The sequence below is a fragment of the Salvelinus alpinus genome, chromosome 16, assembly GCF_045679555.1.
Source record: "Salvelinus alpinus chromosome 16, SLU_Salpinus.1, whole genome shotgun sequence".
NCBI lineage: Eukaryota > Metazoa > Chordata > Actinopteri > Salmoniformes > Salmonidae > Salvelinus > Salvelinus alpinus.
The window spans coordinates 13,314,110-13,342,096 of record NC_092101.1 but is presented as its reverse complement, the minus strand read 5'-3'; the positions used below and the strand labels follow the sequence as shown (position 1 = coordinate 13,342,096).

At 44.6% G+C, this 27,987-nt stretch overlaps 1 protein-coding gene across 3 annotated transcripts; it reads right to left on the bottom strand.

Annotated features, from left to right (window-relative positions):
- Positions 1-169: 169 nt before the first annotated feature.
- On the bottom strand, positions 170-10,337 carry LOC139540876 (amyloid-beta A4 precursor protein-binding family A member 3-like). 3 transcript variants are annotated; one of them, XM_071344895.1, is made up of 11 exons: positions 9,787-10,331; positions 8,052-9,528; positions 7,885-7,915; positions 7,656-7,801; positions 6,985-7,071; positions 6,221-6,409; positions 5,522-5,701; positions 4,756-4,968; positions 4,201-4,320; positions 3,643-3,783; positions 170-1,867 (listed from the first exon to the last, which is right to left on the bottom strand). In XM_071344895.1, the coding sequence occupies exons 2-11, from the start codon at positions 9,177-9,179 to the stop codon at positions 1,796-1,798; spliced, it is 2,307 nt and encodes a 768-aa protein (XP_071200996.1). In that variant the 5' UTR covers positions 9,180-9,528; positions 9,787-10,331; the 3' UTR covers positions 170-1,795. The 3 variants fall into 3 exon arrangements, with proteins under 3 accessions (XP_071200996.1, XP_071200995.1, XP_071200997.1); XM_071344894.1 differs by having other exon boundaries at positions 8,052-10,331; XM_071344896.1 differs by lacking the exon at positions 4,201-4,320 and having other exon boundaries at positions 8,052-10,337.
- Positions 10,338-27,987: the final 17,650 nt, after the last annotated feature.

Genomic DNA, 27,987 nt, shown 5'->3' with positions numbered 1-27,987 from the left:
AATAAAACAATATAACTCGACATTTCTTAGTTTTTTTGTAGACGCCTTCCTTTAAAAAATATAAAACATTCTGCATGACATATTGCATGCACACAACATTCAACAGGAATTGTGTTCGCAAAAGAATAAGTGGCATTGCAGTATACAACTGATTTCAATAGTGGAGTGATTAAATATTCATCAAGATCATTTTATTCCGTTGCACAACTTTTCAAAAAATGTGCTATTGTGTGCCCTTAATACATGACCCTGATACTCACCTGTGGTGGCTAATGTGGCCGGGCCATATCCCCATCACAGAAATTATGTAGGGCGCTAGATGCCATTGCCACCCTGTCACTGTAGGGTCAGACCTAAAACTCATAAAAAATAAGTTCCATACATTGCAGAGAATGACCCACCATACAGCTACTCCCACTTATGAGCATTCTAAGACATCAATATTGTCACAGGGTTATATTGTTTATTTATTTTTTTTACATTTTTCCATTATTGGATCAAATATGAAACTTTGGAGGTAGAACAAGGACAAATCACACAATACCATCAGAACAGCAGCATACAATACAGGGTTTAGTCACACGTCCCCAGTTCATAATCAATTCAATTGAAAAACAAATGGCAATTGTTTGGGATATATTATTTAAATAAACATACAAAACTGCAGTCATTAAAAATATACACTAAGTGTACAAAACATTAAGAGCACCTTCCTAATATTGAGTTGCAGCACCTTTTGCACTCAGAACTGCCTTAATTTGTCAGGCATGGGCTCTACAAGGTGTCAAATTGGCTGGACGTCCTTTCGTGGTGGACCATTCTTGATACCCATGGAAAAGCTGTTGAGCGTTTCCCTGTTCAAAAGCACCCTTAAATATTTTGTCTTGCCCATTCACCCTCTGAATGGCACACATACACAAACCATGTCTCAATAGTCTCAAGGCTTAAAATCCTTATTTAACCTGTTTCCTCCCCTTCATCTTTCTACACTGATTGAAATGGATTTAACAAGTGACATCAATAAGGGATCATAGCTTTCACCTGGAATCATCTGGTCAGCCTATGTCATGGAAAGAGCAGGTGTCCTTAAGGTTTTGTACACTCAGTGTATCTCTCTAACACTAAAGGCAGTTACCTTTGATTCTGAAAATACAGAACTACGTTCTGAATTCTTCCAGGCACTGAAATGGGAACAATAGGGAATGGCATGCACAACGTAAAATCTTTCAGCATATTAATAGTACACTGTTCGGAGATACATAACAATGTAACAGTGATGTAGTAGTCGCTTGTTGATGTGCATGTTACTCAATGACATTGTCTAGAGGTGGGAAGCACGTAATGACGAGAGATATGGACCAGCTATCTTAAATTTAGGCTCCTCTCCATGAATTCAAGTTCCACTGAGCTGAGGCACATCGGCAACTAAAGAATGGTGGTGGAAGCAATTAATTGGAGGTACTACTATAATTAGTATAGTACTAAGATAACCTCACTTTTCCTATTGACAATCTCAGTTATCTGCTTTAACATCTCATAAATATAAACAGAGATTTATTAACAATTCGATCTTTCAAAACATTTGCTGTATCATCCTGATATTCCAGCATACATCATAAAATATTCTGTTCAGGTGGATAACCCCATTATGTTCAGTGGTGTATCAATAGCCAGGTGATACAGTCCAATTGCATAGTCCTATTTGAGGCTGCATGTGTGCATGTGTATAGCTTCAAAACGGTATTCTTCCTTGTTTGCTTCTGAGAGCACCAGCAGCATTCTCTCCTCCGTTCTCTCAGAGAAATACTGGCGTTTCTTGTCCCGTTAGAAGGCGATATGTAGAGGCTGGCATGGTCTTCAAGTGAATCTGTTCAGAAAGACGAACACAGCTACAGTGAGGGAAAAAAGTATTTGATCCCCTGCTGATTTTGTACGTTTGCCCACTGACAAAGAAATTATCAGTCTATAATTTTAATGGTAGGTTTATTTGAACAGTGAGAGACAGAATAACAACAAAAATATCCAGAAAAATGCATGTCAAAAATTTTATAAATTGATTTGCATTTTAATGAGGGAAATAAGTATTTGACCCCTTCTCAATCAAAAAGATTTCTGGCTCCCAGGTGTCTTTCATACAGGTAACGAACGGAGATTAGGAGCACACTCTTAAAGGGAGTGCTCCTAATCTCAGTTTCTTACCTGTATAAAAGATACCTGTCCACAGAAGCAATCAATCAATCAGATTCCAAACTCTCCACCATGGCCAAGACCAAAGAGCTCTCCAAGGATGTCAGGGACAAGATTGTAGACCTACACAAGGCTGGAATGGGCTACAAGACCATCGCCAAGCAGCTTGGTGAGAAGGTGACAACAGTTTCTGTGATTATTCGCAAATGGAAGAAACACAAAAGAACTGTCAATCTCCCTCAGCCTGGGGCTCCATGCAAGATCTCACCTCGTGGAGTTGCAATGATCATGAGAACGGTGAGGAATCAGCCCAGAACTACACAGGAGGATCTTGTCAATGATCTCAAGGCAGCTGGGACCATAGTCATCAAGAAAACAATTGGTAACACACTATGCCGTGAAGGACTGAAATCCTGCAGCGCCCGCAAGGTCCCCCTGCTCAAGAAAGCACATATACATGCCCGTCTGAAGTTTGCCAATGAACATCTGAATGATTCAGAGGACAACTGGGTGAACGTGTTGTGGTCAGATGAGACCAAAATTGAGTTCTTTGGCATCAACCCAACTTGCCGTGTTTGGAGGAGGAGGAATGCTGCCTATGACCCCAAGAAACCATCCCCACCGTCAAACATGGAGGTGGAAACATTATGCTTTGGGGGTGTTTTTCTGCTAAAGGGACAGGACAACTTCACCGCATCAAAGGGACGATGGACGGAGCCATGTACCGTCAAATCTTGGGTGAAAACCTCCTTCCCTCAGCCAGGGTATTGAAAATGGGTCGTGGATGGGTATTCCAGCATGACAATGACCCAAAACACACGGCCAAGGCAACAAAGGAGTGGCTCAAGAAGAAGCACATTAAGGTCCTGGAGTGGCCTAGCCAGTCTCCAGACCTTAATCCCATAGAAAATCTGTGGAGGGAGCTGAAGGTTCGAGTTGCCAAACGTCAGCCTCGAAACCTTAATGACTTGAAGAAGATCTGCAAAGAGGAGTGGGACAAAATCCCTCCTGAGATGTGTGCAAACCTGGTGGCCAACTACAAGAAACGTCTGACCTCTGTGATTGCCAACAAGGGTTTTGCCACCAAGTACTAAGTCATGTTTTGCAGAGGGGTCAAATACTTATTTCCCTCATTAAAATGCAAATCAATTCATAACATTTTTGACATGCGTTTTTCTGGATTTTTTTGTTGATATTCTGTCTCTCACTGTTCAAATAAACCTACCATTAAAATTATAGACTGATCATTTCTTTGTCAGTGGGCAAACGTACAAAATCAGCAGGGGATCAAATACTTTTTTCCCTCACTGTATGAATGACAATGCTAATATTTCTATGGCCAATTAATTGACTTATTGAGTAATGTTCTGTCAACACAGAGAAAGTAGGATTCATGAAATGAAAGTGTGAAATCTAGTGCTTCTGATCTGAGTTGGTGTTCAATTCCTCTCTCACCTCCCCGACTGCGTTAGTCAAAATGTGGATGATCTTCTCGTGAGGAGTGGCTACCACACTCTGCCCATTGATTTCAATGATGCGGTGTCCGACCCGGATGCCCCCTCTCTCTGCGATCCCTCCACGCATCAAACTGCAGATCTGCTCAAGGCAATGAGAAAGAAGATGGATGAGAAAGATAGAAAAATACAGATTAAAAGATAAGTGAGAGAGTTTTGAGGTGAGTGAAAAAGGACAATTGACAATTTTAGCTTGACTACTATAGAGTTCCTAAAATGGATGCCGTACACCTACTATTCAGTCTAAAATGCTGTTTCAGACCACATCAATTTAAGATTCACTTTTATCTCTATTCCAGACCATGTTCACTGTGATAAACGAAAATAACCTCAAATTAATACTACTCAGTAGTGACTGGACTGGGCCTTAGCAAAAACAAAAAAAAGAATAATAAAAACGTAAATAAAACATGAATGTTGGATCCTGTTTGGGGATTCTGTCTGGCAGTTGTATCCATACAAGTTTGTAGAGTAAAATAATAAAGCAACTGTCACTTACAATCCCGTCCTCTACACTGAAGCCCAACTGAAATTTTGGGTCCGGTCGCTTGATAATTGCCATGGTGACGGGAGGGCAGTGAACGATACTGAGCTTCACCTCTGCTTGTTTTTTAAAATCCTTTTACAAAAACAAAAGTGGAAAAAAGACATAATACAAATACTAGAAAGATGTCTGCAAAGATAAATGTCTCTGTCACCTTAAAGTATCTGTTCACTAACTGCATTCTGTGCTTCTTAGATAATGAAAGACATTCACAGAATGAGAGGAGTATTGTGTGTGTGTGTCCGTGCATGTGCATGGAATACATTTAACAAAACAACATTAGGTGACAAAATGCAACAACCTGCCATCAGGTCCAACCTCATGCCGAAATAATACCTGGAAAGCAAAATTTCCACCAATTCTTCTCCCTCTACATATCACACGCATCAGTCTCTATGACTTCAGCAATACAGCACCATCTAGTGTACATTCTAGGAACGACACAATAGACACGGTCAAGACAGCTCACAGGAACGAATGAAACCGGCACAGACACAGTCCCTCTCTTACCCGTATTATACTCTGGCAGGTGGCTATGGGGAGGCCCACCAGGCTAGTGCCATTGACTGACATGATGCGGTCTCCTATGCTGAGGGCCCCGCAGCGTTCTGCAGGACCACCGTGGAGCAGGTTGGCCACGACCACCGTGGGCAGGATGGAGCCCCAGCCCGACTCCACCACAGCCACCCCCACTATCTCCCCGGGAGCCTTGGAGATGGACACCTGGACACAGACAGTAGGGAGATGGTTTAAGAGAAAGGGGGTATTTCATGGGTGGTGTTCAATAGAGAAACACTGTAGCAAAACGTTTTGCAATTGAAAACAAAAAACTATGTTCTTATTGGAAAAGTTCAGGTATTACCTCACTCCATTTCAAAATGTTTTTTCCCCAACTGAACACAATGTTGATGTACATTCCACTTAAGACACATCATGAAATGTATGGTTCTGTTTCAACACTGTCTTGAGCAAGAAAGGAAGTGCTTGTTGCATAGTGTACAACCAGCAAATATCTATTCGGTTTATGAAGGCCAACATTTAACTCCATGCACAACCAAATGTTAACATAAAACAGATTTCATAGGCTCCTGGTTGATGGTTAAATCACCACTGACTGCTTTCGATATGCGAACATGAGTCAATTAGATCAAGAGTAAAAACAGATGCTTATCTAGGCTAAAGGTAGGAGGAATACTGCGTTTAAAGGCCTACACTCAAAAGGAAACCCTGGCTGGTAATAACAACATGGTGCTGAAATACTGACGGGTTTCTGTACCTCTCTGATGTTATCTGAATCCGAGAAGTGTACCAGGTCTCCGTTGTAGTGCTCCTGTGTCCCCAGGTAGTCACTATACTCGCTGGGCCTCAGCTCACTGGCCTTGATGCCGTTGGCTTGGAGGAACTGCTGGTAGGCCACACCGAAGGCCTGGCCAATCGCCTGAGCGATCACCTGGGCCTGCATGCAGGAGAGACACAGTGAGCCAGTGGGCATGTTCAAACGTGTCCCAGACTGGCAGGTAAGAGTACAATAATCCTTGTCATATAACAATATGGCAATCCTGTTCCTCCTCACAATCTTACAGAGCGTTTCAAGTTGTCAAAATAGTGGCTAACCATCAAGATATGGCCCATTGGTTTACCTCAATCCTAATATTAAACCTAACCATAATCTATCCCAAACTCTAATCTAACCATAACAGTAATGAACTGCTAATTTCCTCTTGTTTAATAACTCCTGGCATGGAAAAGTAACCTGGCTGCCAGGCTGTTTGTTTTTGTATTCAACAAAGCTCCGCTACCTAGTTGCATGGCAAGTACTGATGGCTCAAGTCCTGTAGAAAAAGACTGGCACTGGGAATAAAACATATATATTTTTTAAACAGTGCAACCTAATCTGATTATTTTCAACAACAAAAAAACGCCACAGAAAACCAATTGGACATAATGCTGTACGGTTTCTGCTTGAATGACTCACCTCGTCAGAGTTGAACACATGGCAGATCATGCAGCACTTTGTCTGTGGCCCGGGGGAGTTGACCCCAGCAGGGTTCCCCTCCTGGCCCTTACGCCCCCCGGCCGGCTTCCTGCGGGCCATCAGGACCACGGTGCTGCCGATGTCTGCGATGTAGGAGATCATCTGGAGAGGATGGTCCATCATGGCCTCCTGTAGGTGGAACAGAAGGGGTGAATGTGTGGAGGAAACATGTACTAACTGTTTACTAACACTTTCATGTAAGTTAACTAACACGTTAATGGTGCCGAGGCAATGATTTTTGGTAAAAGAATGTGAAAAAAATCCATGATGGACCCATTCCCACTAGGTCTAACAACGAAGAGGGCTAGGTTAGTCTAAGGCTGCATTTACACAGGCAGCCCAATTCTGATATTTTTTTCACTAATTGGTATTTTGTCCAATTAGATCAGCTCTGAAAAAGATCTGATATGAAAATATCTGATGTAATTGGTCAAAATACCAATTAGTAGAAAAAAATACTAGAATTGGGCTGCCTCTGAACACAGCCTAACAGCACCCACTATATAACTAGACGCAGCCAGCCATGCAGAAGGGAGCAAGCTGACAAACTGACCCACTTTGATTCTCTTTACTAGTCAACTGTACAGGATGAGTTTGACTCAAATTAGAGACACTGCTATTCAAGGAATGACCTTCAACTACTTTGTCATCCATTCAAACCACGTCATGCTCGGCTGATTGTGTCAATGGCAGCAGTTGCCTACCTGTGTGTCTGCGCTGAGGACTTTGATGCGCTGAGTGGAGATGAAGAGATCCACCTTGGTCATAGGCTGAGACTCTCCCTCTGGGGCCTGGAAGAAGACAAGAGCAAACCATTTGATGATACTTTTTAAAGCAGATCACCCATTCTTAGCAGAATGGTCTGAGCCATTCTGCCACCTCTGGTCTATTGGCCCTCCCATCCTTATGAGAGGCCAGTTTCGCACTCATCCCAGTCGAAGCTCTTCTCTGTCCTGGCATCCTAAGGAAGGAACAAGCTTCCCCCTAATGTCACTACACTCCCAGTCCATCTTCCGTAACGTCTGAAAACCTACCTCTTCAAACAGAATCTTAAATAATCCCCCAAAGAACAAACACCTTACCATTGCACTTGCCTTTCCTGCACTAACACTTGCATTTATCTTTTCATACTAGCCTTGACTTTGTTTAACTTTATTGAGGAAAGGTTTTCCTTTCTATGATCGTAGCAACACCCCATAGCAAGAAATATAACCCGCAAACGGTTCTGTCACAGCGTACTCTTACCCCAGCGGTCCGCAAACAACTGTGATATGTGATTTTTCTTAACTAGCTACCTTAAGAATAATGCACTTACTGTACGTCGCTCTGGATAACAGCGTCTGCTAAATGACTACAATGTAAAATGAAAACTCACTTTGATCCTGTCCACAGCCTCCTGGGCCTGTTTCATTCGATTGTTGGTGGAGGGGTTCTTGTCAGACTTGAGCTGGGTGGAGCCCAGGTACTTGGCCCCAAATATGACCCCATCCAGGAGGTCATTTGGGTCACAGGGGCCAGGTACTGACAGAAACACATTACTATTATTATTTAGAGTCCAATGAGAGAAGCATAGACGTTTTACATACAGCCTAAATTGAGATTACCGTCTTTATAGGTTGGATGGTCCTCTGCGCCCTGTAAATGAAGAGGTCAGTGATTATTGAACAAAGTGAAAGACACAGCTCATTTGAACCAATCATCAGCAAAGTAATATACACTAATAACACCACCATTCATCATTGATAAACATATTTTAGCATGTCAAACTTACCCGCTGACTGTTGTCTGCAGAGTCTACCTCCGGAGCCTCCTCCCCTAACTTCATCCATACGGGCTCTGGGACCTCGTCCTCCGGGAAAGACTCCACGGAGTCATCCCTATTGCGCAGCCGCCAGCCGTTCCCAAAGTGTTCCCAGAATCTTTCGCCATCCTCCTGGTTGTAGGAGACCGACACCACCGCGTCCATCTCCCCTCTCCGGGCCATGTAAGGAGGAACCTTGATGTCAGAGGAACTGGACTGGGAAGCCCCTATCTCTGTACACTCCAACAGCCTCTCTGAGAAAAGCATCTCCGAGGCCTGTTTCAGGTTCTGCTCTGGGTCTGGTAGCAATGGGCTGATGTCCATCAACAGAGATGGGCCTGGAGGCTCAAATTCAGAGGGCTCAGAGAATGCTGATGGTGGTGGTGTAGGATCAAAGGTTGAGTCCCTGGGGAGAGGGCTTTCTCCAATGACCTGGAGTCGGCTTAGCAGGTGGTGGATCCGAGTGTGGTCTTCGTCACCTGATCTCCTGATCTCAACCTTCTCCTCCACCTCATCCCCCACCACTCCTCCCTCTTTGCTAGGATCCAGAACCTGTTTGGTTGGGGTGTTATCCTCAGGAGCATAGTCGATTAGCTCCTCCTGGCTAACAACCTCAGAAGAAGCTGCAGTGTCACTGGTGTACAAGGGAGGTAGGGACTCACTTAATCCGTCCTCTGAACTGTCCACAGGGACCGAGGGAGGGAAGCTAGGGTCGTCCATCTCTTCCACTGAACCTGCTTCACTAGAGTCGTCTGACCTCCATTCTAGAGGAGGGGGCTCTATCAGGTTAAAGGAGTCCAGGTCTTCTGATTCAGGGTAAGAAGCCTTGGAAGCAGCTCTAGAGAACTGAAATACAGTGTTCTCCTGTTGAGCTGAAGGTGAGGAAACGGTTTGTTTCTCCTCGTTTCCAGCAGGGCAATTACCTGCCTCCATTTTTTGGATAAGAGCACGGATCATAGGCAGCACATCACCAGGTTGAAATGATGGAGACTCCACATACAAGCCCCTTTCAATGCTTAGTAGGGTGTTTCTGCAATTTATAGGGGTAACTGTCGGAAGTTTGTATTTTGTCACTGTGAAAGTAGACCGTTTTTGCATTCACCATTTCTTGTGCAGGGGAATAATAAGAGCGACCACTCTTTTTTAGTCTCTTCATTGACCTATGTCCATCAAGATTGCAATGCTATTGCCTCAGGCTCAAAGTACATGTCATTATCATGCGTGTCACCAATATAGAAAGTACCCTTTGTGCATTTAGCCTATGACAATATGGTATGGTTTATTTGTATTAGGCTATTATGTGTATAATAACATTTGATCCATCTCTAACAAAATGACCAGTAAAAGAGCTGTAACAAATATAAAAATAGCATCATCAAAACATTGTATAAGTGATTATGATCATGGTGAGCTACTCACTTACAAATAAATACAAGACTCCAATCTTCTGAAAATAATTACAGAGAAAACACATTATATGCTGGAAGTGCTGCTAGAGAAATTACAGTAGCTGGATTGTCACTGCAGTTTGGATAACCCGAGCTAATTTGCTAGCTATCTAATTTAGCTACCTCTGGCTACTCAGCTAATTTACAGTCAAGAAGCGTCACTAAATAAGCTATCTTCCTGCTGGTTTGCCAACTACGAGACATTGAGGACAATATTGGCATTACCAACATAAATCTGACATGATCCAGATGCTCACCCGGTAAAATTCTGGATCCGATGACTGACAACTGCTTGAATTTAACTGTCACGGATGAAGTTTACTTGTTTGGGAACTCAGCAACAAAACAGAGAAGTCAGCAATGTAAGTCAGCTAATAGTAATAGCTACAAATGTAACAGCATTTTTGAGAAGTACATTTGCTGGACGCTCATATCGTGTTTATGAAACATAAAACGATGTCGTTGTTTCACTGCAGTCAAGCCGACACTCGCAAAACGCGGTCGACTCAACTCATCCGCTCTTCAGTTTCCGCCTGAATTTCGTTGCGCGAATACACACCACTTTACGGTACCACGTGTTTTCTGGTAGGGGGAACAGTGTCGGAAGCACTGTCATGCAGAGACAGAGACGAAATCATTCAAAGCAAACAGTTTCATATAACGAGTAAAATGAGGCTGCAGAGGCTGCAATAGCCTAACGGTGGTGCTGTTCATGAAATGTTAAATTGTCAAAGCACACACACCTTCACAGCAAGATCGCTTGTTATGTTTTTAGTAGAGAATTCATCCAGTGTGATGACCATTTCGAACCATACGTTGCCAGCTTAAAATATGGGTTAATATAATTGGTTATTCTATATTACAGTGGACTTTTAAGTAAGATAATAAAACATTTTGTTGGCGCGGTTTCCATTTCTCAAATTGCACCCTGTGTGGCTGGAGTAAAACAAAAATGAATAAATGAGTGGCAACTTTATCTGATAGACTTCCAATTCCATGAAATAGACTGACCTGGTGAAAGCTGGGATAATTATTGCGTGGCAGTTTGATGTTGTAGGGTGTTTTAGTTTCAGACATAATGCCCATTGATACTGGTAGATAAACGTTTGAATGCCACATGATATCTGAACGTCATTGCCAATCAGGTACGTCCCTTTATTGCAGCAATGTATCTATCTGCCGATGTGTTTGTTCCGCTGGATATTGCTTCATGCCACAAGGATAGGGTAGGGTTCATAATGAATGGTTCCAGCAAGGATATACCATAAAGGGATGCATTTGATCGACAACGAAGTTCAGATACCTTGTTGTCTTTGTATGTTGTTTTACTGGTATCGTTGGCCGCTATGTGTGCCATAAAAACACGTTTCAAAAACGTGTTTTTTTCTAAACGTAACACAAATCAGCATACGCTATCAACCAAAATAGCCTGGCATGGTAATTAAAATATAAACACTTGAAACACAGTTAAGTCAACTAAAAATAGGTTTGTTATTGTTTTGAAAGAGCAAAAACGAACAATTAATTTAGAAAATTAATTTAGAAATACGTCACAGTGTGGTTTCATCTACGTACCTTAAATGGAATATACAATACATACTCTACGTGTCTTGTTGAGTCCCTGTGTTCTCTCAGAAGAGCTGGGTGTGTTTCCTGGTACACTACATGACCAAAAGTATGTGGACACCTGCTCCTCGAACATCTCATTTCAAAAATCATGGGCATTTATATGGAGTTGTTCCCCCCTTTGCTGCTATAACAGCCTCAACTCTTCCTGGAAGGATTTCCACTATTTCCACTGTTGGAACATTGCTGCAGGGACTTGCTTCCATTCAGCCACAAGAGCATTGGTGAGGTTGAGCACTGATGTTGGGCGATTAGGCCTGGCTCGCAGTCGGCATTGCAATTCATCCCAAAGGTGTTTGATGGGGTTGAGGTCAGGGCTCTGTGCAGGCCAGTTAAGTTCTTCCACACCGATCTCTGTATGGACCTCACTTTGTGCATGGGGCATTTTCATGCTGAAACGGGAAAGGGCCTTCCCCAAACTGTTGCCACAAAGTTGGAAGCACAGAATCGTCTAGAATGTCATTGTATGATGTAGCGTTAAGATTTCACTTCACTGGAACTAAAGGGCCTAGCCCGAACAATGAAAAACAACCCCAGACCATTATTCTTTCTCCGCCAAACTTTACAGTTGGCACTATGCATTGGAGCAGGTAGCGTTTTCCTGGCATCCACAAAACCCAGATCCATCCGTCGGACTGCCAAATGGTGAAGCGCGTTTCCACTGCTCCAAAGTCCATTGGGGCGAGCTTTACAGTACTCCAGCCGACACTCAGCATTGTGCATGGTGATCTTAGGCTTGTGTGCGGCTGCTCGGCCATGGAAACCCATTTCATGAAGCTCCGAACTAACAGTTCTTGTGCTGATATTGCTTCCAAAATCAGTTTGGAGTTTGGTAATGAGTGTTGCAACCGAGGACAGACGATTTTTACATGTTATGCGCTTCATTACTTGGCGGTCCCGTTCTGTGCGCTTGTGAGGTCTACCACTTTGCAGCTGAGTTGTTGTTGCTCCTAGACGTTTCCACTTCACAATAACAGCACTTACAGTTGACCTGGACAGCTCTAGCAGGACATCAATTTGACGAACTGACTTGTTGTAAAGGTGGCATCCTATGACGGTGCCACGTTGAAAGTCACTGAGCTCTTCAGTAAGGTAATTCTACTGACAATGTTTGTCTATGGAGATTGTGTGGCTGTGTGCTGGATTTTATACACCTGTCAGCAACTGGTGTGGCTGAAATAGCAAAATCCACTAATTTGAAGGGGTGTCCACATACTATTGTATCATCCAGCCTTGTAAGATGCCTTGGAAGACGGATGTGCTTCAGGTCCCACTGGCTCTTTTTCATCACTCCTTAGGAGGGTTGTTAACACCGTGCTATATTTTATTCAATATTATCTTACTCATCTTTGTAAACTAGAAAATGTTTTCTATCCATTTTTACAGTGTTAAAATTTGATTATGTTGGCTCAAAGTTGTTATATACAGTAAACTAGTATTTTTCATATCTTTTAGCTGGCCTAATAGTGGCGTGTCATGCTTTGCAATGTTAATGACTATGGATTAGTGATCTGATACTGGCAGATGTGAGAAAATGTTTACCATCCATTTTGACCGTGTTAAAATTGAATTATGTTCAATTAAAGTTCTCTATAATGTACAGTAAACTAGTGTTTTTCCAATGTTGACGCTGGCATGATATGGGCATGTTATGCCTTGCAATGTGAATGACAATGCATTCGTGATGTACTAGTGGCAGACGTGACAAAATGTTTACCATCCATTTTCGTAGGACTACAAACATGAGCATATCAGAACCACTGTACACTAGTGTCTACAACCTTTATTAACAGATTATGCCTAGTTAACGGAAGAATCCTGCGTGCCAGTACTGACATAACATTGATAACGTTAAACAAGTCGCTATCCAGGTGCTGATGTACCAAGCTCTTTAACTTGCGTCTTTCGAGGAGGTGGCCATGGTGCTGAAACGTCTGCGAGGACTGGTGAGTAAAGTAGGTTGTCCTCCTGCTTTTCCCCAACCCTGACGACGAACAAACGATTGATTAAAACGTAGGCCTATTAGCAGATCATTTTCAAATCTTTTAGATAAAAAACAAACTATTATCACAGTATTTTGCCTTACTCACCATATCAAAAAAAGCTCCACATTGTCTTGTGCTATGTTCAGTTGAAGTCGGAAGTTTACATACACTTAGGTTGGAGTCATTAAAACTTGTTTTTCAACTACTCCACAAATTTCTTGGAAACAAACTATAGTTTTGACAAGTTGGTTAGGACATCTACTTTGTGCATGACACAAGTAATTTTTCAAACAATTGTTTACAGACAGATTATTTCACTTATAACTCACTGTATCACAATTCCAATGGGTCAGAAGTTTACATACACTAAGTTGACTGTGCCTTTAAACAGCTTGGAAAATTAAAAAAAATGATGCCATGGCTTTAGAAGATTCTGATAGGCTAATTGACATCATTTGAGTCAATTGGAGGTATACCTGTGGAATGTTTTCAAGGCCTACCTCCAAACTCAGTGCCTCTTTGCTTGACATCATGGGAAAATCAAAATAAATCAGCCAAGACCTCAGAAAAAAATTGTAGACCTCCACAAGTCTGGTTCATCCCTGGGAGCAATTTCCAAACGCTTGAAGGTACCACGTTCATCTGTACAAACAATAGTACGCAAGTATAAACATGATGGGACCACTCAGCCGCCATACCGCTCAGGAAGGAGACGCGTTCTGTCTCCTAGAGATGAACGTACTTTGGCGAAAAGTGCAAATCAATCCCAGAACAACAGCAAAGGACCTTGTGAAGATGCTGGAGGAAACAGGTACAAAAGTATCTATATCCACAGTAAAACGAGTCCTATATCAACATAACCTGAAAGGCAGCTCAGCAAGGAAGAAGCCATTGCTCCAAAACTGCCATAAAAAAGCCAGACTACGGTTTGCAACTGCACATGGGGACAAAGATCGTACTTTTTGGAGAAATGTCCTCTGGTCTGATGAAACAAAAATAGAACTGTTTGGCCATAATGACCATCATTATGTTTGGAGGAAAAAGGGGGAGGCTTGCAAGCCAAAGAACACCATCCCAAAAGTGAAGCACGGGGGTGGCAGCATCATGTTGTGGGGGTGCTTTACTGCAGGAGGGACTAGTGCCATTCACAAAATAGATGGCATCATGAGAAAGGGAAATTATGTGGATATATTGAAGCAACATCTCAAGACATCAGTCAGGAAGATAAAGCTTGGTCGCAAATGGGTCTTCCAAATGGACAATGACTCCAAGCATACTTCCAAAGTTGTGGCAAAATGGCTTAAGGACAACAAAGTCAAGGTATTGGAGTGGCCATCACAAAGCCCTGACCTCAATCCTATAGACAATTTGTGGGCAGAACTGAAAAAGTGTGTGTGAGCAAGGAGGCCTACAAACCTGACTCAGTTACACCAGCTCTGTCAGGAGGAATGGGCCAAAATTCACTCAACTTATTGTGGGAAGCTTGTGGAAGGCTACCTGAAATGTTTGACCCAAGTTAAGCATTTTAAAGGCAATGCTACCAAATACTAATTGAGTGTATATAAACTTCTGACCCACTGGGAATGTGATGAAAGAAATAAAAGCTGAAATAAATCATCCTCTCTATTATTATTCTGACATTTCACATTCTTAAAATAAAGTGGGGATCCCAACTGACCTAAAACAGGGATTTTTTACTATGATTAAATGTCAGGAATTGTGAAAAACTGAGTTTAAATGTATTTGGCTAAGGTGTATGTAAACTTCTGACTTCAACTGTATGTGTCTTTTTTGGCAGTGGCAGGGCAGTCAGTTGTGTTGGCGTGTCTCCTTCCTTTACTTAGCCATGCCTTCACATATGACAAGGGGTGGAACAGCAGCAGCGGTGGACTGCTGCGTTTGAGGAAAAGCAGATTGGAAAGGTGGCTGACTGCGAGCGCATTTCGCTTGCTAGTCAGGATGTCATTCATGCTGCTGAATTTATGCTCGCATTTACTGGTGGATATGGAAATGGTTTCTACCGCCTTCATCAGAGGTGACAAGGAGACCTGTGTTTTTGTAGCTTTGGAATCCGTGAACTATCGGAATCCCCGAACACACTCCATCCCATCTACTCTGAACACCTCGCACAGGTGTCTCACTGCATTGTCTCCAAACTGTGGCTCTTCAGGCCACAAGTCTGGATAGAGGACATTCACATCTTCAATTATCTCTCTCTGTTTACCTGCTCTCGTTGTCCATTGTGCTGACGTGGGAGGAGGTTGTTGGGGTGAACAAATTGGGAGTGAACACTTATCTCTTTCTCTGTACGACTCAAGGACATTCACAAGCGACTGCAAGGAATCTTGCATTATGTACCTCTAAACACAGTAGTAGCGGTCTGAAATTCAGGAGCACGCAGCTTTGTTCACTTCAAATGTTAATCAAATTGATCCCGCCCGTGTTGAAAGCGTCAAAGTAACGATCTGTAAATGCACGTGACAGATGTAATCTTTTTCAGGATGAAGGTTTACACGAGTCACGACGTTGAGTGAAATACAGTACTATGTAGGGCCTCATACAGGTTTCTTAAACAATTTGTGCAACAGAGCAAATCTTTTACCGTTAGTGCAATCCAAGATCATTGGGACGTCCCTACCCTAAATCCCAACGAAATACATTTACACATGCATGTTATTCAATAATTTCCAGTGGCGATTTTAGCATGTAAATCTTGGTTGGGAAAATTTAACTTTTTGTTGTTGTTGATGCATGCCAGCAGAGCCACTACACGACACAACACAACACTAAACAATACATGAATTGCACTATAATGGTGACAAACGGTGCCCGCAAACTGTTAGGGCCTACGAAGCTGTCCCAACAGCAGAGCTTACTTTTCAGCACCATTGAGTGAATCCTTACCACCGCTACACCTGGCTGTCAGCGGAGCCTTGTCTGGCAGCGAAACTGTTCTTTCGGCCTCATTTACTGCCTTTAAAAGAAACATAGCTGATATGGCTGACTTGTTTAAACAAAGTGGTTGCTTCTGGCAATTGAGATGTACAAACTATGGCATAAGGGAACGATGAGCGGATAAGAGGCAATCCTTAATTTCTATTAAGACATTAAGACAAATGTATTGGTCACATACACATATTTAGCAGATGTTATTGCAGGTGTAGTGAAATGCTTGTAAGAAATTACACACAAAAAAACTAAATAGTGCAAAGTTGCTTAGGAGCTAGAAGCAGAGCTGCCATGTCTGTCGGCACCATCGTTCACTTTTGAAATGTGCAGGACAGAATTCAGAACATGGGCATTCTTACAGTATTCTGCCTGTACACAAAGTCAGAACCATAGGACAAATAAAGGGGGCATATACGCAGACAACGAAAGCTCTTACAATATTCAATGATGACATTTCTCTCAAACAGGCTATAGGCTACATGTGCACCACTAAGTCAGAACAGTAGGCTAAGTTATGAGTGGGAAAGGGACCAAATTATTAGGGTCAGGCACATGGGCTACTAACAGCTTACTACACAACATACACTTAGTATTATTTCATTAGCTACAGTATACATATCTCCAGCATACAATACATTTTTTGGACTCACCTTGTTGTGCTGAGCTCACTTGAACAGGAAGGTGGAGCGGGGGTCCTTCTCATTTGCAAATTTTGTCATTAAACTTTGTCATCAAAGTCTAGCATTCACGGGATTTATAGTGCTTTCAAGACAACTGGGACAAGGTCGAATCATGACGTCAGTGATCTTCAGGTCGGAGCTCTAGAAAGAGTCCCCAGGTCCAGACTTGGAATTCCGAGTTGGATGACCATTCAAAACGTATTTTCCCAGTTGGAGCTAGTTTTTTCCCGAATTCCCAGTTGTCTTGAACTCCCTGAAGTCTGAGATTTCCTAGTTTACGAGTTTCCATTTGTTTTGAATGAGGCAGAAGTCATGCTGGATTGAAAGCATGGCCAATGTATTCAACCTTTTCTGGCCCATGGTGTTGCATTTGAATGTTTATCCTTTTAAACTTGGAAAAGAGACCCTTAAACCCAGACTTGGACCATACACTCTCTCCACCGAATAGCAGGCTAGTGATTGCTTTGCAACACTTGCAGTTAGCCACTGATTCTTTCCAAACCAGTCATTGTTGAATTTGCGATTTCCAACTTGTTGTGTAATGTTTATGTCCAATGGCAGATGAACACTGATACGTTTTATCTGTAATTTCTCTTCATATGACAAGGATTTGCCAATAGATTGTCGACTTGATTCATGATGTGTCACGACTTCCGCCGAAGTCGGTCCCTCCTTGTTCGGGCGGCATTCGGCGGTCGACGTCACCGGCCTTCTAGCTATCACCGATCCACTTTTCATTTTCCATTTGTTTTGTGTTTGTTTTCTACACACCTCGTTTCAAATCCCCTCATTGCATGTTCATTATTTAACCCTCTGGTTTCCCCCATGTTTGTGTGCGTGTTTGTTTTATTGTCAGGCTATGATTCTGACGGCTGGTATTATTGTTGCCGGGTTTTGTTGTTACGCCCGTTTATTCGTGGTTCCGGTATTTTTCCTGCACCATTGTGTTTGTTCTGGTGTTTACTTTATTAAATACCTTGTCCACACATCTCAGCTCTCCTGCGCCTGACTCCTTTTCACCAGTTACCCACAGCCTTGACAGAAACACAGGAGGAGCAGACAGCCCCCCCCTTTGCGGTCGAGGAGCGCGTCCAGCAGCATGCGACCATGTTGCAACGTCTCGGCACCGCCATGGATCGCGTGCTGCAGACGATGGACCGATGGGAGAGAGGAGAAGTACTTCCAGCGCCTCCACCAGCACCACTACAACAGGCACCACGGTTCACCCCTCCTTCACCAGGTCCCAGTGGGATTCAGCTCGCGCTCCCGAGGGAGTATGATGGGACGGCGACTGGTTGCCAGGGGTTCCTACTCCAGCTGGAACTCTACCTGGCGACCGTCCACCCGGCTCCTTCAGGACGTGAGAGCGTGTCCGACCTCGTCTCCTGTCTCTCAGGGAAAGCCCTGGAGTGGGCCAACGCCGTATGGGGGGAAGGAGAAGTGGTGTTGGACCATTACGCAGAGTTCACGCAGTTTTCGACCACCCGCCTGAGGGTAGAGCGGCGGGTGAACGTCTGTTCCACCTGAGGCAGGGGACGAAAAGCGCACAGGAGTTCGCCTTGGACTTCCAGACCCTGGCCGCCAGCGCGGCATGGAACGTCAGGGCCCCGATCGATCACTACCGGTGCAGTCTGTGCGAGGACGTCCGTCGGGAGTTGGCCTGCAGGGACACCACTCTTATGTTTGACCAGCTGGTGGACCTGTCCATCTGGCTGGATAACCTGCTGGCTACCCGCGGACGTCCGGATCGGGGCCTGTCAGTTCCGTCCCCCAGCTCCACCGCTCCAACATCCATGGAGCTGGGAGGTGCTGCTCTTAGGGCGACCGGAGGAGGAGCCGTTCCCTGCACCATCTGTGGCCGCAGAGGGCACACTGCTAGTCGGTGCTGGGGAGGTTCCTCTGGGAGTCGAGGCAGCAGGCAGGGCACTCTCGTGTCACCCCAGGTGAGTCGGCACCAGGCTCACCCAGAGCCCCCCGTTGCTCACATGTTTTTGTTTATACATTTTCCTGAGTTTTCCCCGCATTCCCAGCATAAGGCGCTCGTAGATTCAGGCGCAGCTGGGAATTTTATTGACAGGTCATTTGCCCATAGTTTAGGGATTCTCATTGCTCCTGTGGATATGCCTTTCCCTGTGCACGTCCTAGATAGTCGACCATTAGGGTCGGGGTTAATTAGGGAGCCCACCGCTCCACTGGGCATGGTTACGCAGGGGGGTCACAAGGAGAGAATCAGTCTCTTTCTGATTGATTCTCCTGCGTTTCCCATGGTGCTGGGCCTACCCTGGCTGGCCTGTCATGACCCCACTATTTCGTGGCAACGGAGGGCTCTCACAGGGTGGTCAGGAGAGTGCTCGGGGAGGTGTTTAGGGGTTTCCGTCGGTGCTACTACGGTGGAAAGTCCAGACCAGGTCTCCACCGTGCGCATCCCCTCTGAATATGCCGATTTGGCTCTCGCCTTCCGTAAAAATAAGGCGACTCAATTACCACCCCATCGACGGGGGATTGTGCGATAGATCTCCTGGTAGACGCAGCACTTCCCAGGAGTCACATGTATCCCCTGTCGCAAGAGGAGACGGAGGCTATGGAAACATATGTCTCCAAATCTCTGGGGCAGGGGTACATTCGGCCCTCCACTTCAACCTGCCTCCTCGAGTTTATTTTTTGTGAAGAAAAAGGATGGAGGTCTGCGCCCGTGTATTGACTATCGAGGCATTAACCAAATCACTGTGAGGTACAGTTACACGCTGCCGCCAGTGCGATCGAGTCAATGCACGGGGTGCGCTTCTTCACAAAATTGGATCTCAGGAGCGCTTACAACCTGGTGCGTATCCGGGAGGAGGACGAGTGGAAGACGGCATTTAGTACCACCTCAGGGCACTATGAGTACCTCGTCATGCCGTACGGGTTGATGAATGCTCCATCAGTCTTCCAGGCCTTTGTAGACAAGATTTTCCGGGACCTGCACGGGCAGGGTGTAGTGGTGTATATCGACGACATTCTGATATACTCCGCTACACGCGCCGAGCATGTGTCCCTGGTGCGCAAGGTGCTTGGTCGACTGTTGGAGCATGACCTGTACGTCAAGGCTGAGAAATGCCTGTTTTTCCAACAGTCCGTCTCCTTCCTAGGGTACCGCATTTCCACTTCAGGAGATGGAGATGGAGAGTGACCGCATTTCAGCAGGGATTTTGGTCACCTGAAGGCTCTGTTTACCTCGGCTCCAGTGCTGGCTCATCCGGATCCCTCTTTGGCATTCATAGTGGAGGTGGACGCGTCCGAGGCTGGGATAGGAGCCGTGCTCTCTCAGCGCTCGGGTATGCCACCAAAGCTCCGCCCCTGTGCCTTCTTTTCGAAGAAGCTCAGCACGGCGGAGCGAAACTATGACGTGGGAGACCGGGAGCTGTTGGCTGTTGTCAAGGCCTTGAAGGCGTGGAGACATTGGCTTGAAGGGGCTAAACACCCTTTTCTCATATGGACTGACCACCGCAATCTGGAGCACATCCGGGCGGCGAAGAGACTGAACCCTCGCCAGGCAAGGTGGGCCATGTTCTTTACCCGTTTTGTCTTCACCCTGTCCTATAGACCAGGTTCCCAGAACACTAAGGCAGACGCACTGTCCCGGATGTATGACACAGAGGAGCGGCCCATGGATCCCACTCCCATACTTCCGGCCTCTTGCCTGGTGGCACCGGTGGTGTGGGAGCTGGACGCGGACATCGAGCGGGCGTTACGTACAGAGCCCACTCCCCCCCCATTGTCCGGCTGGGAGTCTGTACGTTTAGTTTGCTGTCCGCGACCGTTTGATCTATTAGGCCCAGATGTCACCCTCCTCTGGTCATCCGGGCATCGGTCGGACAGTGCGCTGTCTTAGTGGGAAGTACTTAGTGGGAAGTTTCCTCCTGCTCGGTGTGCGCCCAGTGCAAGGTCCCTAGGTACCTGCCCAGAGGGAAGTTACAACCCTTGCCCATTCCACAACGGCCGTGGTCGCACCTGTCGGTGGATTTCCTGATGGATCTGCCTCCCTCACAGGGTAACACCACGATCCTGGTTGTTGTGGATCGGTTTTCTAAGTCCTGCCGTCTCCTCCCTTTGCCCGGTCTCCCTACGGCCCTACAGACTGTAGTGGCCCTGTTCACACACGTCTTCCGGCACTACGGGGTGCCTGAGGACATTGTATCTGATCGAGGTCCCCAGTTCACGTCAAGGGTCTGGAGGGCGTTCATGGAACGTCTCGGTGTCTCGGTCAGCCTTACCTCAGGTTTTCACCCCGAGAGTAACAGGCAGGTGGAGAGAGTGAACCAGGATGTGGGTAGGTTTCTGCGGTCTTATTGCCAGGACCGGCCGGGGGAGTGGGCGGCATTTATACCCTGGGCAGATATGGCCCAGAACTCGCTCCGCCACTCCTCCACTAACCTCTCCCCTTTCCAGTGCGTACTGGGGTACCAGCCAGTTCTGGCGCCGTGGCATCAGACCCAGATCGAGGCTCCTGCGGTGGACGACTGGTTTAGGCGCGCTGAGGAGACCTGGGACGCCGCTCATGTGCACCTTCAGCGGGCAGTGAGGCGTCAAAAAGCTAGCGCAGACCGCCACCGCAGTGAGGCCCCGGTGTTCGCACCGGGGGACCGGGTCTGGCTCTCGACCCGAAACCTGCCCCTCCGCCTGCCCTGCCGGAAGCTGGGTCCGCAGTTTGTGGGGCCATTCAAAGTCTATTCTATTTTTGTTGCGTGACGCATTGCAAGTCTCGCCTCTCCCATTGGTTTTTAGCAGCATGTACCCACGTGAGGGATTGAAAGGTGAACTGAGTTCCACACTTCAGTCAAGTTGGTGGTGGTAATGCAACTTAACCTTTCTAGCGCAGGTGTTCCACGACAACATTCCGCTGAAAAGACAGCGCGGGAAATTCAAAAATATTTTTGGGGAAATATGTAACTTTCACACATTAACAAGTCCAATACAGCAAATGAAAGATAAACATCTTGTTAATCTACCCATCGTGTCCAATTTCAAAAAGGCTTTACAGCGAAAGCACAACATATGATTATGTTAGTTCAGAGCCAAGTCAAAAAAACACACATCCATTTTCCAGCCAAAGATAGGAGTCACAAAAAGCAGAAATATAGATAAAATGAATCACTAACCTTTGATGATCTTCATCAGATGACACTCATAGGACATCATGTTACACAATACATGTATGTTTTGTTCGATAATGTGCATATTTATATAAAAAAATCTCAGTTTACATTAGCGCGTTACGTGCAGTAATGTTTTGACATCCGGTGATCTTGCAGATAGCCACAGAAATCCCAGAAATACTCATAATAAACATCGATAAAAGATACAAGTGTTATTCACAGAATTAAAGATAGACTTCTCCTTAATGCAACCGCTGTGTCAGATTTCAAAAAAACTTTACGGAAAAAGCATAATCTGACTACGGCGCTCAGAGCCCAATCCAGCCAAATCCAGCCAAAGAAATTTCCGCCATGTTGTCAATAGAAGTTAGAAATAACATGATAAATATTCACTTACCTTTGATGATCTTCATCAGAATGCACTCCCAGTAATCCCAGTTCGACAGTAAATGACTGATTTGTTCCATAAAGTTCCATAAAGTCCATCATTTATGTCCAAATAGCCACTAGTTGTTAGCGTGTTCAGCCCAGTAATCCATCTTCATGAGCACTAGGTCCAGACAAAAACTCGAAAAGTTCCGTTACAGGTCGTAGAAACATATCAAACGATGTATGGAATCAATCTTTAGGATGTTTTTAACATAAATCATCAATAATGTTCCAACCGGAGAATTCCATCGTCTGTAGCAAAGCACTGGAACGAGAGCTAACTCTGTCGGGAGAGCGCCTCACGAGCCTGAGACACTCTGCCAGACCACTGACTCATTCAGCTCCCATTCCCCCCTCCTTTATAGCAGAAGCCTGAAACAAGTTTCTAAAGATGGTTGACATCTAGTGGAAGCCTTAGGAAGTGCAACTTAACCCCATAGACACTTTGTATTCGGTAGGCCAAGCTTTGAAAAACTACAAACCTCAGATTTCCCACTTCCTGGTTGGATTTTTCTCAGGTTTTCGCCTGCCATATGAGTTCTGTTATACTCACAGACATCATTCAAACAGTTTTAGAAACATCAGAGTGTTTTTTATCCAATACTACTAATAATATGCATACAGTGGGGAGAACAAGTATTTGATACACTGCCGATTTTGCAGGTTTTCCTACTTACAAAGCATGTAGAGGTCTGTAATTTTTATCATAGGTACACTTCAGCTGTGAGAGACGGAATCTAAAACAAAAATCCAGAAAATCACATTGTATGATTTTTAAGTAATTCATTTGCATTTTATTGCATGACATAAGTATTTGATCACCTACCAACCAGTAAGAATTCCGGCTCTCACAGACCTGTTAGTTTTTCTTTAAGAAGCCCTCCTGTTCTCCATCATTACCTGTATTAACTGCACCTGTTTGAACTCGTTACCTGTATAAAAGACACCTGTCCACACACTCAATCAAACAGACTCCAACCTCTCCACAATGGCCAAGACCAGAGAGCTGTGTAAGGACATCAGGGATAAAATTGTAGACCTGCACAAGGCTGGGATGGGCTACAGGACAATAGGCAAGCAGCTTGGTGAGAAGGCAACAACTGTTGGCGCAATTATTAGAAAATGGAAGAAGTTCAAGATGACGGTCAATCACCCTCGGTCTGGGGCTCCATGCAAGATCTCACCTCGTGGGGCATCAATGATCATGAGGAAGGTGAGGGATCAGCCCAAAACTACACGGCAGGACTTGGTAAATGACCTGAAGAGAGCTGGGACCACAGTGTCAATGAAAACCATTAGTAACACACTACGCCGTCATGGATTAAAATCCTGCAGCGCACGCAAGGTCCCCCTGCTCAAGCCAGCGCATGTCCAGGCCCGTCTGAAGTTTGCCAATGACCATCTGGATGATCCAGAAGAGGAATGGGAGAAGGTCATGTGGTCTGATGAGACAAAAATAGAGCCTTTTGATCTAAACTCCACTCGCCGTGTTTGGAGGAAGAAGAAGGATGAGTACAACCCCAAGAACACCATCCCAACCGTGAAGCATGGAGGTGGAAACATCATTCTTTGGGGATGCTTTTCTGCAAAGGGGACAGGACGACTGCACCGTATTGAGGGGAGGATGGATGGGGCCATGTATCGCGAGATCTTGGCCAACAACCTCCTTCCCTCAGTAAGAGCATTGAAGATGGGTCGTGGCTGGGTCTTCCAGCATAACAACGACCCGAAACACACAGCCAGGGCAACTAAGGAGTGGCTCCGTAAGAAGCATCTCAAGGTCCTGGAGTGGCCTAGCCAGTCTCCAGACCTGAACCCAATAGAAAATCTTCGGAGGGAGCTGAAAGTCCGTATTGCCCAGCGACAGCCCCGAAACCTGAAGGATCTGGAGAAGGTCTGTATGGAGGAGTGGGCCAAAATCACTGCTGCAGTGTGTGCAAACCTGGTCAAGAACTACAGGAAACGTATGATCTCTGTAATTGCAAACAAAGGTTTCTGTACCAAATATTAAGTTCTGCTTTTCTGATGTATCAAATACTTATGTCATGCAATAAAATGCAAATTAATTACTTAAAAATCATACAATGTGATTTTCTGGATTTTTGTTTTAGATTCCGTCTCTCACAGTTGAAGTGTACCTATGATAAAATATTACAGACCTCTACATGCTTTGTAAGTAGGAAAACCTGCAAAATCGGCAGTGTATCAAATACTTGTTCTCCCCACTGTATATTAGCATCTGGGACAGAGTAGCAGACGGTTTACTCTGGGCACGCATTTCATGCAAAAGTGAAAATGCTGCCACCATCCCAAACAGGTTTTAAAGTTGGTTGCCAACCGCCATATGAAGTCCACAGAAAAAGAAGAAGACGAAGAAGAAGACTGAAGAAGGAGAGATTACTAGAAACTAACTCGGTGTCCTCTTTTATCTGTGGATTAATTGTCAGAGTAGAGAACACACGATTTTGTGTGACCCAAAAAGGGTCAAAATTCTACAAAGATCCAGAAAAAAAGGACCTTGTGCATTTCAGGTAAAATAATGACCCAATGTTTATATCCCAGGACAAATTAGCTGGCAGCAGCTAGCTAGCAACAGCAAGCTAGCTAGCTAAATGGCCATGAATGTTTAATGTGTTTTGACCTGTCCCCAAATTAATATAGTAGTTTCAGAGTTCATTTTGATATTGCAATATGCGTGTCCTGACATCCCAAGGATCCCGCAAAGCCTGGACTATTATTGTATTTGAACAGGAGGTGCTGCAGTAATTTTCAGCCAGGCAGCAGTAATAGAACACAAATTCAAATATTTACTTTGTGAAAAGGGGTAGTAGTCAAGCTAAAGAAAATATTTAACTTGATCATTTCCATGAGTGCTTATAAATGAGTATAAATGCTTTATTGTCAACCGATTGTATGATTGATCGAGTAAAATACAATTTTATTGGTCCCATACACATGGTTAGCAGATGTTATTGCGAGTGTAGCAAAATGCTTATGCTTCTAGATCCGACAGTGCAGCAGTATCTAACAGGTAATATCTAACAATTCCACAACAAAACCTAATACACAGAATCTAGTAAAGGAATGGGATAAGAATATATAAATCTAAAATATATGGATGAACAGTGGCAGAGCGGCTAAAATGCAATAGATAGTATAGAATAGATAGTGTAGGATACAGTATATACATATGAGATAAGTAATGCGAGATATGAAAACATTCTGTGGCATTATTGAAGTGACTAGTGTTCCATTTATTAAAGTGGCCAATGATATCAAGTCTGTAGGTAGTCAGCCGCCTCTCTGTGCTAGTGATGGCTGTTTAACAATCTGATGGCCTTGAGATAGCTATTTTTCAATCTTTCTGTCCAAGCTTTGATGCACCTGTGCTGACCTTACCTTCTGGATGGAAGCGGGGTGAACAGGCAGTGGCTCGGGTGGTTATTGTCCTTGATCTTTTTTGCCTTCCTGTGACATCAGGTGTTTTAGGTGTCCTGGAGCGCAGGTAGTTTGCCCCCAGTGATGCGTTGTGCAGACCGCACCACCCTCTGGAGAGCCCTTGCGGTTGTGGGCGGTGCAGTTACCGTACCAGGCGGTGATACAGCTCGACAGGATGCTCTTGATTGTGCACCTGTAAAAGTTAATGAGTGTTTTCGGTGACAAGCCACATTTTTTCAGCCTCCTGAGGTTGAAGAGACGCTGTTGTGCCTTCTTCACCACGCTGTCTGTGTGCGTGGACCTTTTCAGTTTGTCGGTGATATGTACACCGAGGAACTTAAAACTTTCCACCTTCTCCGCTGCTGTCCTGTCGATATGGATAGGGGGTGCTCCCTTTGCTGTTTCCTGTAGTCCACGATCATCTCTTTTGTTTTGCTGACATTGAGTGAGAGGTTATTTTCCTGACACCACACTCCAAGGGCCCTCACCACCTCCCTGTAGGCTGTCTCATCGTTGTTGGCAATCAAGCCTACCACTCTGGTGTCGTCTGCAAACTTGATGATTGAGTTGGAGTTGTGCATGGCCTCACAGTCATGGGTGAACAGGGAGCACAGGAGGGGGCCCAGTGTTGAGGATCCGCGGAGTGGAGATGTTGTTTGCTACCTTCACCACCTGGGGGGGGGCCCGTCAGGAAGTCCAGGACCCAGTTGCACAGGACGGGATCAAGACCCAGGGACTCAAGCTTAATGATGAGTTTGGATGGTACTATGGTGTTGAATGCTGAGCTGTAGTCAATGAACAGCATTCTTACATAGGTATTCCTCTTGTCCAGATGGGATAGTGCAGTGTGATGGCGATTGCATCGTCTGTGGACCTATTGGGGCGGTATGCAAATTGGAGTAGGTGACAGGTAGGGTGGAGGTGGAGGTGATATGATCCTTGACTAGTCTCTCAAAGCACTTCATGATGACAGAAGTGAGTGCTATGGGGCGATAGTAATTTAGTTCAGTTACCTTGGCGTTCTTGGGAACGGGAACAATGGTGGCCATCTTGAAGCATTTGGGGACAGCAGACTGGGATAGGGAGAGTTTGAATATGTCTGTAAACACACCAGCCAGCTGGTCTGCACGTGCTCTGAGGACGTGGCTAGGGATGCCTTCTGGGCCGGCAGCCTTGCGAGAGGATTGTCGGGGTAGGATCCTTGGTCCTTTTCAATCATTGGCTTATTGGTAAAATCAGCAGTCAGACAATATCTTCTTTAAGTAAATCAATCAAACCTTTATAAATGCAATTGCAGACAGAAGTTGACAATGGAAACACAGCACGTATGTTACAGAGTAAGTTCTGCAAAATTAAACAGGTCAAAGTTGCTTTAATATACTTGCAATCAACCCCTAGTGATGTAACTGCCTACGTCAACACCTTCTACTCATGAGACCAAGCCCACACATATACAGTTATACAAACTTGCAGGAGAGAACAATAGTCCAGTGTTTTCTAAGGGCTCAGCAGTAATGTTCCATTCCCGTGTGGCTTACAGTGGTGTGTCTGACTTGTCTCTTATCTATTTGCTCCCCTGCAGGGGTCTGTGTCTATGTATCTCTTTTAGCCTTGAGGCGCTTTCTCACAGACATCCTGTTTAGACCGCAATGGCTCACACATCTGCTCAGACCATTTCTATAAGAGGCAGAGACTAGAAAAGTACTGTGGAACAGTATTAAACCTTATAATGCATATATATATTGCTAATCTGTGGTCCAGGACCCTATAAATGTAGTGGGGGGGGGGTCTTATAGCCCTTATCCTTCTATTAATACAACATAAGCATAATCAATTATTATAATACATCAATCATTTGGTGCAGCACCTATCATGACCCCAAGGTGACCCCCATCAGGGTTAACACGTTTAAATGTTTTACTCACTGATAAATTCATAGAAATGTTATAAATATTCTGGAATTCTAAATATAATACTAAATTATGAAATACAGATGTACTAGTAGTAGTATGTTAACTATTTATGAATTGATTCTTATCCATAAAAGTTTTTATAGAGTGTTTAAGATTAATTTCCATGAGCCTTCTGCAGCTTATCAATAAAATACACCTTGGTCAGCAATCAATTCTTGTGAGAATAATTTTTCCAACTCAACACTCATAAAAATGTAATAACACTGATGAAAACTAACCAAGTGCTCCAGGACAAGTTGTCTA